The 12514-nt window shown below is 46.1% G+C and overlaps 1 protein-coding gene and 1 pseudogene across 1 annotated transcript; one reads left to right on the top strand and one right to left on the bottom strand.

Moving 5' to 3' along the window:
- Window positions 1-429: 429 nt before the first annotated feature.
- Window positions 430-5278, top strand: LOC110287083 (igE-binding protein pseudogene; annotated as a pseudogene).
- Window positions 5279-7627: 2349 nt separating this feature from the next.
- Window positions 7628-10184, bottom strand: LOC147001533 (uncharacterized). The gene is made up of 2 exons (XM_085829298.1): window positions 7967-10184; window positions 7628-7807 (listed from the first exon to the last, which is right to left on the bottom strand). Exons 1-2 carry the CDS (start codon window positions 10182-10184, stop codon window positions 7746-7748), a joined length of 2280 nt encoding a protein of 759 aa, XP_085685424.1. The 3' UTR covers window positions 7628-7745.
- Window positions 10185-12514: the final 2330 nt, after the last annotated feature.

Below are 12514 nucleotides of genomic sequence, written 5' to 3'. Positions count from 1 at the left end.
TGCTGTGCCAGCGTGGCCTAATTGGTAAACAAGCAATGTGCGCATGTGCAAGAGTGTTTTCATGCCAAGTCACGGCCCATCCCGGGGCGTGGTGATGAGGCTCTTGGAGAACAGCCAATCAGGTGTGGACACATCACACTAAGGTGTATATAAGCAGCACCTTTTTGGTGCTTGGGGTCTTCCTCTTCATGTTGAAACTGATGTAATAAAGTTGCTGCAGAAGGATCCGGTTTCTCACGTGTGTGTTCTTGCTGGCGAGACAATAGTGCATGTGAGAATTAGCACTGAAACCCGGGAATTGCCTTACCATCGCCAGCGCCGAGGAGACCCTCCGTTTGTGGGGTGGATTCAGAACTGCAGTCAGGTTGGTTTTTTAAGGTTCTGAGAGGCATGTTTGGTTCTGGTCTTTCTCTACAATTAGAAGGGGCAATGGAAGCCTTTGTAATTGTTCTTGTAGCACTTATCCTTTTCCTTATAGTGAAAGCAGGACAGGGAGTGCTGGAGGAGGTTCAAGACAGCATGTCAGAAACAGAGCAGGGTAAAAGATTGAGAGCTCAAAGAAAAAAAGGTATAGCTAAGAAACAAGGCCCTTCCAAGGATTCTGGATCCGAGGAAGAGAGAGAAAAGGGAAAGGATGCCCTGGGAGAGCAAAAGAAGAAGGGAGAGAGAAAGAGGAGGAAAGATAAAGGGGAGAAGAGAAAAGAGAAGGGGAAGGAGTCCCCCGAGAGGAAGAACCTTTATTCGTTAAAAGAACTTGAGGGTTTAGGACTTGATAGCTCAAGCTCAAGTGAAGAACTTAGTCCCTCGGAGGAAGAAGACTTAGAGGAAGAAGCAGCCCACTATGGGGAAGAAAGATACCACCCTGATGAGGGTAGAAATAGCAAGCTAAGGAGGAAGTTAAAAGGAAATGGTGGTTTAAGTCAGGGCATGGTTCGGTCTCCGAGCCCTAGCGCCCCTCCACCTTATGCAGAAAATTTTTGCTCAGATTCTTTTATCCTTCGAGACGAGCAGCAAAAATTACAGCAGATGTTTCCTATCTTTGAGGCAGCAGATGGAGGATGCGTTCACACGTCTGTGGAGCACATACAGATCAAAGAACTTGCTGAGTCGGTCCGTAATTATGGAGTTAGTGCCAATTTTACTTTATCTCAAGTCGAAAGACTTGCTACTTTGGCCATGACTCCGGGAGACTGACAAATGGTGGCAAAGGCTGTGCTCACCAATATGGGGCAGTATTTAGAATGGAAAGCCTTATGGTATGACACCTCTCAAACGCAAGCAAGGGCTAATGCCGCAGCTGAAGGTGATCAGAGAGATTGGACATTTGATCTGCTGACGGGTCAGGGACCATATACAGCTAATCAGACAAATTATAATTGGGGAGCATACGCTCAGGTTTCTGCTGCTGCCATTAAGGCGTGGAAAGCACTTTCAAGGAAAGGAGAGGCAGGAGGACATCTGACAAAGATTATACAAGGACCTCAAGAGCCATTTTCAGAATTTGTAGCCAGGATGATGGACGCTGCAGGAAGAATCTTTGGGGATCCAGAGCAGGCAATGCCCCTAATAGAGCAGCTGGTCTTTGAACAGGCTACATAGGAGTGCAGGACAGCAATTACACCTAGAAAGAGCAAAGGACTGCAGGACTGGCTAAGGATTTGCCGAGAGCTTGGAGGACCGCTCTCTAATGCAGGTTTGGCAGCTGCCATTCTGCAAGGGCAAAAGCACTCGAATACAGTGGAGCGCAGAGTTTGTTATAACTGTGGTAAGCCAGGACATTTAAAGGATTGTCGTGCCCCCGCCTGGAGGCGGGCACCAGGGCTGTGCACAATATGTGGGAAAGGTTATCATTGGTCTAATGAGTGCCATTCAGTTAGGGACATTAGAGGACAGCCTATTCAGAGGAAAGGAAGTGAGAAGGAGTAAAAAAACGGGTATCAGGGCCCCAGGTCTCAGGGCCCCAAAACATATGGGACTCCAGTGATTAACAGATGGACCCCACGGTCTGTAGGGCTACAGAAGGCTCGGCAGGATTGGACCTCCGTTCTGCCTCCTGAATCATGTTAATGCCACAAATGGGTGTACAGCCTGTCCCTACAGACTTTAAAGGACCCCTGCCAAGAGGAAGTGTGGGGCTGATATTAGGTCGCTCTTCCCTAACTTTAAAAGGGCTTATTGTTCACCCTGGAGTTGTAGATCAAGATTATGAGGGGGAACTTCAAGTTCTCTGTTCTAGCCCTCAGGGTGTTTTCTCCATTTCATCAGGAGACAGGATTGCTCAATTAGTATTCCTGCCAAGTCTGCATGACCAATTTCCCTCTTCTGGTCTCCCTCGAGGAACCAGAAAGTTTGGCTCCTCTGGAAATGACTCAGCTTATTTGATCATGAATCTTGAGTCCAGACCTTCCCTAGAATTATTAATAGAAGGAAAAACCTTTAAAGGCATTTTAGATACAGGAGCTGATAAGAGTATTATCTCCTCTCGTTGGTGGCCGAAATCTTGGCCCGTCACACAGTCATCTCACTCTTTACAAGGTTTAGGGTATGAGGCCAGCCCTAGTATTAGTTCACACTCCTTAAGGTGGCAGGCTCCTGAAGGTCAATCAGGACAATTTGTTCCTTATGTTTTACCTCTCCCTGTTAATCTTTGGTGAAGAGATATCTTACAAGCTTTAGGACTGGTCTTGGCTAATGAATATTCTTTGCCGGCCACACAAATGATGATGAAGATGGGTTATAAAGAAGGAAAAGGGCTGGGAAAGAAAGAACAGGGTAGATTGGAGTTAATCCCTCAAGAAGGTAATATAGGAAGAAGAGGCCTGGGTTTTTCCTAGGGGCCGTTGAGGGTATAATACCCATACCGTGGCTCACAGAGGAAGCTGTGTGGGTTCCTCAATGGCCGTTATCCTCTGAAAAATTAGAAGCAGCTACAAAATTGGTCAATGAGCAGCTGCAGCTTGGGCATTTAGAACCTTCTACATCACCTTGGAATACTCTATTTTCGTAATCAAAAAGAAGTCAGGAAAATGGAGACTTTTGCATGATCTGAGAGCCATTAATGCTCAAATGCGCTTGTTTGGCTCGGTTTAGTGAGGATTGCCACTGCTCTCAGCTTTACCTAAGCATTGGGAAATTATAGTGATAGATATTAAAGATTATTTCTTTTCCATTCCCTTGTGTCCTCAGGATAGACAAAGATTTGCTTTTACCATCTTGGCAATTAATCATTTAGAACCTGACAAGAGATATCAGTGGAAGGTTCTGCCTCAGGGGATGGCAAATAGTCCCACTATATGTCAATTATACATACAGCTAGCTTTAGGTTCAATTAGAGAACAGTTTCCCTCCTTGTTTTTGGTGCATTACATGGGTGATATTTTAATGTGTAGTAAAGATTTGAATATATTATAAGAAGCATTCCCTATTTTGGTTAGAACATTGGAACAATGGGGATTACATGTAGCCACAGAAAAGGTGCAAATTGCTAAGATGGGAACATTTTTGGGGTCAGTCATTTATCCTGAAAAGATTGTTCCACAGAAAGTAGAAATTCGCAGAGATTGTCTTTATACCTTAAATGATTTTCAGAAATTGTTAGGGGATATAAACGGGTTGAGACCATTTTTGAAAATCTCATCTGCAGAATTAAAGCCTTTATTTGATATCCTGGAAGGAGACCCTCACATCTCCTCCTCCAGGGCACTTACTCCCATTGCTGCTCAGGTTTTACAAATTGTAGAAAATGCCTTGCAGGAGGCTCAATTGCAACGCATTGATGAGTCACAGCCTTTTGACTTGTGTGTCCTTAAGACAGCCCAATTGCCAACAGCAGTTTTGTGGCAAAGTGGGCCCTTATTATGGGTTCATCCAAATGCATCTCCTGCTAAAATAATAGATTGGTACCCTAATGCAGTTGCACAACTCGCACTTCGAGGGTTAAAAGCAGCTATTACTCATTTTGGAAGAGAACCTTATCTTTTGATTGTACCGTATACCTCTGCACAGGTTCAAATTTTAGCTGCCACATCTAATGATTGGGCAGTTTTAATTTCTACCTTTTCAGGACAAATTGATAACCATTATCCAAAACACCCTATTTTACGATTTGCTTTAAATCAAGCCATAGTATTTCCACAAGTAACAGCCACAAGTCCACTTAAGGATGGGACTGTAGTCTATACTGATGGGTCAAAAACAGGCATAGGTGCTTATGTGGTTGATGGTGAAGTAGTGTCTAAACAATATAATGAAACATCACCTCAAGTTGTGGAATGTTTGGTAGTCTTAGAAGTCCTTGGGGTGTTCCCAGGACCTCTTAATATTGTGTCTGATTCTGCTTATGTGGTGAATGCAGTTAATATTCTTGAAGCAGCAGGATTAATAAAATCCTCTAACAGAGTTGCTAACATTTTCCAACAAATACAGTCTGCCTTAATTAATAGAAGACATCCTGTCTACATAACCCATATTAGGGCACATTCGGGCCTCTCAGGTCCAATGTCCTATGGAAATGATTTGGCTGATAAAGCAACAAAGCTTATAGTCGCAGCATTGTCTTCACAGTTAGAAACAGCAACAGAATTTCATAAACGCTTTCATGTGACGGCTGAAACTTTACGCCACCGATTTAATTAGACTAGAAAGGAAGCTAGGGAAATTGTCATTCAATGCCAAAATTGCTGTGGATTTTTGCCTACTCCTCATGTGGGAATAAACCCACGTGGTATAAGACCATTACAGGTCTGGCAAATGGATGTCACACATGTTCCTTCTTTTGGAAGAAGTCAATACTTACATGTGTCAATTGACACTTGTTCTGGCATCATGTTTGCCACACCTTTGACAGGTGAAAAAGCCTCACATGTAATACAGCACTGCCTAGAGGCATGGAGTGCTTGGGGTAAGCCTAAAATTCTAAAAACTGACAATGGGCCAGCATATGTTTCTAATAAGTTTCAACAAATTTGCCATCAAATGAATGTTTCACATCTGACTGGCCTTCCTTACAATCCGCAAGGACAAGGCATTGTGGAACGTGCTCATTGCACTATAAAAGCTTATTTAATAAAACAAAGAAGGGGAATCGTGGAAGACGCGATATCCCCAGTACCAAGAGTAGCTGTTTCCATGGCACTCTTTACTATTAATTTTTTAAATCTTGATGAGCATGGTCACTCTGCGGCTGATTGTCATAGTTCAGAGCCCAATAGGCCAAAGGAAATGGTCAAATGGAAAAATGTTTTTGATAATAAATGGTATGGCCCGGATCCTATTTTAATCAGATCCCGGGGAGCTATTTGTGTTTTTCCACAGGGTGAAGAAAATCCATTTTGGGTCCCGTGAAAGAGCAAGATGAACCCCAAGATGATCCTCTTGCTCCTGATGATTGAGACTAGGGAGTATGGACCTATCGAATCACCTGAAGGGGAACTGGTCACAGGAGCTGGAAAGGTTGCAGATACAGATCCTGAACCTCAATGGGGCCAGAGTGGAACCAGTGACCCTTGAAGATTTTACCTCTTGGCTTGTCTCTGTAATTTATTATTTTAAGGAGTGGGTGGGGGCTATATTGTTTGGTGCAGGCTTATGTTGTGGGATAGTGTTTATGCTATGGTTGGTTTGCAAACTCAGATCTCAACAGAAACGTGACAAGGTCGTTATCACTCAAGCACTTGTGGCCATTGAATAAGGGGCCTCCCCTAAAATTTGGTTCGGCATCTGAGTTCTCTGCTCTTGCATACCATGGATCTGCAGATCCATTGCACTGGGATGAGAGAGACTCAATGATCATTGATCATTGATCAGCCCTTGAGGTTTCCTCATTGCATGTGACAGGGTGATCATGATTTCTCCACTAAAATTTTTCTTTAAAACCTGGCTGGCCTTGCTCGTAGAGTTCACCCTAGGCCATCTAGCAGTTATTGTCACACAGCACTGTGGTATCCAGAGACGGGCAACTTTCCTCGTGTACAGACCAACCTATAATGCTGTGTTATGCCATGGGTTGTGGGGCTAAGCACTGCACAGAGGATAGCTTGCTGTTGGCATCCTGTGGAAGGCACGTCTGATTGCATGAAGGTTCAGTGTCCTAGTTTCCTTTCCCCAGGAAAAACGACACGGGAGCTGGACAAGACCTCTCTGGGTGATGAGCCCAAGGGATGGTTTTGTGTAGGGCCCCTATGCTTGCACACTGGGGATCAGACCTCTACCTTCACCCATGAGGCTTGTTTGCAGCAATCAAAATCTGGCCATAGATTAATTAACATCCTGGCCGTTTGATGCACCTGCCGAATCAGACAGGACAATCTTCCCAAGTGTGGCTTGGCATGATAGAGAAGTAATCAGTGACAGATAAGACTCCCTGGGCATGTCACCAACCTAAGACAGGGATCAAACCAATGCTGTTTGTCTCCCAAGGACGGGTAAGGGGCACTGCTGCAGGGGGCAATCTAAGACAAACATTCTCTCTGCCAAAAAATAAGCCACAACTAACATAAGAGCTGCGCAGGTGTATAGGTAAGGCTGTGACATTAGAGGAACGACCTAAAACAGGGGCCACAGTAGATGGGAGTAACTGCAGAGGCCTAGACCAGCCTCGTTTTAATAAAACAAAAAGGGGGAGATGTGGGAAGCGGTTTCTGGTGTGCCTGCGTGGCCTAATTGGTAAACAAGCAATGTGAGCATGTGCATGAGTGTTTTCGTGCCAAGTCACGGCCCATCCCAGGGCATGGTGATGAGGCTCTGGGAGAGCAGCCAATCAGGTATGGACATGTCACACTAAGGTGTATATACACAGCACCTTTTTGGTGCTTGGGGTCTTCCTCTTCATGTTGAAAATGATGTAATAAAGTTGCTGCAGAAGGATCCGGTTTCTCACGCGTGTGTTCTTGCTGGCAAGACAATAGTGCGTGTGAGACCCTGACTATGACAGAGGCCATATGAAGATTAGACTAGCAGTCCTCAATCTGTGGGTCACAAACCCTTTGGGGACCAAATGACCCTTTCACAGGTGTCACCTAAGACCATTGAAAGTACCAGATATTTACATTACAATTCATAACAGTAGTAAAACTATAGTTACAAAGTAGCACTGAAAGAACACAAGGTGAAGATCTGTGCTAAAGAGTGGTGGCATTAGGAAGATTGAGAACCACTGATCTAGACCATCTTGGTTTGTGTATGTGTGTTTCGTGAGGACAGATGACTTTTTTTTTTTACATCAAGCAGTTGTGTGTGTATGTTTGTGGGTGTCTGTGTATATGTGTATGTGTGTATGTGTGTGTGAGTGTGTCTGTGTGTGTGCATTTATTTTGCCCAAATAAGCACCAGATGAGGCAGAAGTAGCATCTCCATCAGCAGTAGCCACCCTGATTGACACCTAGAGGAAAATCAACCTGAAGCTCCCCTTTATGTTCCAGGATCCACGGGGTTAGACCAACATACACCAATCACTCAACTTTGCCTTACTGTATCATGATAGAATACTGTCTCTCTGGGTAGAGTTATCAAGCTTAGTGGATCTACCACATTTTCCATAGGCCACATGAGTTTCTTGGGCTGACCGAAGAGCAAAGCTAGAGTAAATTACTTGCAAAGACCAAACAGGCAGGTACTTGGGGGACATAAATCTGTTTCTTTATATTCAGACAAAGCAAAGTGGGATTTAGGGGGAACCAAGGAAAGTGGCCCCCAGAGGCAGCCATTGGAGCATATTATGAGAACCAGGCTTAGGGATCTTAATCTTCCTACTTCTCTCTTCCCTCTGAATGAGTGATGGGACCGAAGGGAAAGGTGCTGAAGAAGGTTCCTGCAGCAGACACAGTAGAAAACAGGAAAGCTGTGTGGTATTGCTGTCTACACAGCCTTCCACTTACCCTTCAAGGTCCAGTTTCCTTCTCTAGGCCACAGTTGTGTACAGTGATATGAAACCATTGTTTTGGGGGTGGTAGCAACACAGGGATCTTACCTCTCAGAGGCCTTGGAATATCAGGTTTGGGGAAGCCATTCCATGGGTCTCCTTGCTGAACTTGAGGAGCATTTGTGACACTGTATGACACCCATTTGTGCTCTGCTTCACTGAGTCTCTTTTTCTTTCTTTCCGGACTACCTGAAGATCTAAGTTTATAGCTTTTTTCCTTGCGTTTCTTGGGAAGCGCCTGCAACTGGGATAAAGCCCAACCTGGTTGTGGCACGGCATATGCAGGAGCACCTTTGGCAGCATCTCGAATAGCACATGCATCAACACCTTTCAGAGCACCTTCCATAGCCGGTGCAGCAGCACCCCTAGAAGCACCTTGGGTAGCAGGTGCTGCAGCACTACTTAAAACCCTTCGGATGGCACGTGCAGCAGCACCTCTTGAAGCACCTCGGGTAGCATGTGCAATAGTGGCTCTCAGAGGATCTTGGGTGGCATGTGCAGCCATTTCTTTCAAAGCACATGCAGCAGCAGTTCTCAAAGAACCTCGGGTAACACGTGCTGCAGTGCCTCTTAAAACAGCTCGAGGTGCTTGTGCATTGGTACCTGCAGCAGGTCCTGAAGCATCACCTGGGTCAGCCCACGCAGCAGCCCCTGAGGTAACAGCACCTGGAGCAGCACTTGGAGCAGCACCTAATGTAACAGCTGCAGCAGCACCTTGGGGGGCAAGTGCAGCAACACCAAAAGCGGCACCTTGAGTAATGCCTGCAGCAGTGCCTGAAGCAGCATCGGGAACAGCACCTTGGGTATCACGTGCAGCAGCACCTGGATTAACACCTGCAGCATTACTAGAAGCAGCTCCTGGGGCAGCACTCGCTGTGGCAGCCCCTGAAGTATCACCTGTGGCATTTGCAGCAGTGCCTGGAGCAGCACGTGGGACAGCACCTCGGGTATCACGCACAGCAGCACCTGGGACACCTGCAGCATTACTAGAAGCAGCTCCTGGGTCTTCACCCCCTGTGGCAGCCCCTGAAGCATCACCTGTGGCAGCATGTGCAGCAGCACCAGAAGCAGCGGCTGGAGCAACACCTGCAGCAGTGCCTGGAGCAGCTCCTGGGACAGCACCTCCGGTATCAGGCACAGCAGCACCTGGGGCAACACCTGAAGCAATACTAAAAGCAGCTGCTGGGGCAGCACCTGTGGTAGCACACCCCACATCCCCCATGGCAGACCCTGAAGCATCACCCGGGGCTGCACATGCAACATCTCCTGTGGCAGCACCTGGAGCAGCACCTGAGACAGCACCTCGTGTAGCACCTGCAGCAGAGTCTTTGAAAACACCTTGGGCTCCTGAAGGAGCACCAGGTGCAGCCCTGTCAGTTGCATCCACACAAATTCTCTCTGGAGGCCACTGTGCTAGAGAGGAACTGTAAGAGCTGGCGATGGCATTTCGTTTGTATGAGCTCTTGAAGGCAATCTGGTTTACCTTAATCCAGCTCTTTGCTGAGTTCTTGAAAAGGATAAGTTTACCCAGAGGACCTGGCTTGGGTATAAACGAAGAGAGCACACCATTGATAAACAAACGTGTAAAAGCCGAGGAGGCACTCACACTGAGATCAGAGTCCTTTCCCTGATCATAAGGCTTCTCTGTGACCGGGGAGCCTTCCTCCTGATTGGCAAATTCTTCTCCACCTTCTCCCACGGTAGGGAGATCTTTCTTTTCCTCGATTTGAACTTGACTGCTCTCCTGGAGAGCACTAATCTGTGTCTCCTTCCTAGATTGACTCAGGAATTGGCCAGTAAGAAAAGACCATATAATCGGGACCAGCTGTCCCAGAACAAAACGGAGTGTGGCTCTGGCCATACTAGAGAACATATTCAGGATCACCGAGCTTCGGGACATCCTGGGCCTAGACAGCACTGACTCGTGCTGGCTACCTAAAAATGTAGAGGAAAACTCCTCCACAGGATATTGCTGCGTGTGAACGACCACAACGCGCTCAGGGTGCTGAGGATGGGCTAAAGCTGCATCATGTTCAAAAGGCCGACTATCAGCCGAGTTCAGACACCCATTTGTTGAATTAACCCGGAGAGACCGGGAAACACCGTGGACCTGTGATGAGGGCCTCTTCTGCAGATTCCTAGTGGACACAGTCGGGGGCGGAGGGCGAGGCGGAGGAGGGCGAGGAGGAGGGCGAGCCAGAGGGCGAGGAGGAGGGCGAGGCAGAGGACGAGGCAGAGGGCGAGCCCGGCTCAGGTATCCACCCATCCGGACAGCTCTACACTACTGGAGACTTCAAATAGTCAATGGCTCAGAAACGCTTCCCTAGCCTTGAAGAAACCCACACAGTAAGGCACGCACTGTGAGGTGTATCGCCTATGACGGGGCAGTGGGAGGTATGAGCGAAGAATGGGCACGAGAACAACAACCAAGCGGGGGAAGGGCACACACCAGGACCTTCTAGGATGAACCGCTCTCTTGTCTAAAAGCCAGGAGACAGCCCCGCCCCCACTGTTGGAGCCGTTCAACACTGAAGTCCCCTAGCTAAAGAACTATGGGGCTAAGGGACTCCGCAACATGCCCTGGAGGCCGCAGCATACTTTCTCCGAAATAGTGGAACGCCTGCTCAGAAGCAGAGCTCACCTGCACCATCCAGACCTGGAGTGAGATAGCAAGGCTGGAGCGAGCTCTAGGTATCTAGTAGAAGTGGGCGGATTCAGGAGGAAACAAGTCTAAGTGGACACTGCCACACTCTCCCGTTAATCAACAGCCAGAAGATTGTACTTCATGAAATGTTCAAAAAGAGTTCTATCATTTTAAAAGTTCAAGGTTAAACAACTTCTACATCAAAATCTGGTTGTTCCAAAGAACATACATGATCTAGACCTAGGCCTCCCCACAACCCCCGCCCATGTGTATCAGATATGCAGCTTGGTCTTCATGTGGGTCCCAAAGAACTGGAGCGGGGACTGTCCCAAATGCTGTTGCCTGTTTGTGGGATATGTTCTTCTAGCTGGGCTGCCTTGTCTGCCTTAAAGGGAGTCATAGAAAATTGATGTGCCGGGGGTGGGGGAGAATTGTGGGAGGGGATGACTGGGAGGGGGCAGTGATCAGGATGTAAAATGAATAAGTAAATAAAAATAAAATAATTTTTTTAATTTTTTTAAAAATATTTGGTTATTGGTAAATACCCTAGCTTAGATGAATCTTAAAAAACAAAACAAAACAAAACAAAACAAAACAAAACAAAAAAACACATTTTGCTAGGTCAATGAACCACATCCACAAAGGTATGTGCTTCCCTCATGACTCCATATATATGACATTTTTGGAAAGATGAGTTCTCAGGGATGGAGAATAAATCAGTGGTTCCCAGGAGTTAGAGCTGGAGGGAGGATTGAAAGATGACATAGAGGAAAGGGGGGGTGGGGACAGATCATCATATATGCTGATCACAGTAGCTGGTACAGCCACCTACACATTTGACAATATTTACGATATATCACATAGACCTTTACTATAGATAACTTTAAAAGTTAGTATCTTTTATTAACCATGACTTGATAACAATCACTTAGAACCAGTATTTTTCCTTTTTAAAAATGAGACAGTTTCTTTCTCTTATGTGCTCTGTCCTGAAACGCACTATCATCTATCTATCTATCTATCTATCTATCTATCTATCTATCTATCTATCTATAGCCAGTCTGGCCTCCCACTCCCAGGGATTCACCTGCCTCTGCCTCCTCAGTGCTGAGATTAAAGGTGTATACCACCATATATGACTAAATAAAAATACTTTTTCTTTGTTTCTCAAGTCGGGGTTTCTCTGTGTAGTCCTGGCTGTCCTGGAATTTACTCTGTAGACCAGGCTGGCCTCAAATTCAGAGATCTGCCTGCCTCTACCTTCCAAGTGCTAAGATCACAGGCATGCACCACCACTGCCTGGCTAAAAGTCCTTTTTAAAGGCATTATTCTTCATTTGGACCTAGAAGGTAACCAAGGTAGGATGAATGAAGGCAGGATGAATGAAGGAAGGACTGACATCTACCTGTAGTTTGCATACCCCATTTACTTTGGCTCAGTCACCCACTAACTCTACACATAAGCTTGTTCATATCTCCAGGAATGTCTTTCTGAAGGGCCAAGGTCGAAAATGGCTGACCAACCTCATCTCTCTTCATGGCTGGAGGCAAAAAAAGATAAGAACCAAATTATCTTCCTACTCCCCAAAAAAGATAAGAACTAAGTTATCTTCCTACCTGCTTTTACAACGTCCTGCTCCAGACACCCAAATGTCACTGTCCTAATCCTTCAGACCCCTTGGATTCCAAGAATGGTGCACACACACACACACACCCTGAATCACCCTATTTTGTACACTTGATGCTTAAAGATGCTATTTAATCTATCTGGCCCATACAGATAATACTGAAAAGTAAGACACACTATGATCTAACAGATGGCAGACAATCACCCTATCATGAGAACAACATCAGGCAGAAGCAGTCATCTCATAACAAGCTACTTCTTTTGGATTCTTCAGAACGCCTTGCAGAAAGAGACCTGAGATCATGAAGAGCCAGACAGCGAGCGCT

This window comes from Mus caroli, unplaced genomic scaffold (genome assembly GCF_978045245.1).
Source record: "Mus caroli unplaced genomic scaffold, Mus_caroli_1 scaffold_13, whole genome shotgun sequence".
NCBI lineage: Eukaryota > Metazoa > Chordata > Mammalia > Rodentia > Muridae > Mus > Mus caroli.
Note: the sequence above shows the minus strand (reverse complement) of the source record. Positions and strands in the feature narration are given on the sequence as shown.

Bases quoted from the DNA above. Each gene is read 5' to 3' on its own strand.
- LOC147001533 (XM_085829298.1), bottom strand. From the start codon at position 10,184: ATGGGTGGATACCTGAGCCGGGCTCGCCCTCTGCCTCGTCCTCTGCCT. The intron at 7,808-7,966 runs GTAAGATCCCTG...TGTCTGCTGCAG, and splicing joins TATTCCAAGGCCTCTGAGAG to GAACCTTCTTCAGCACCTTT.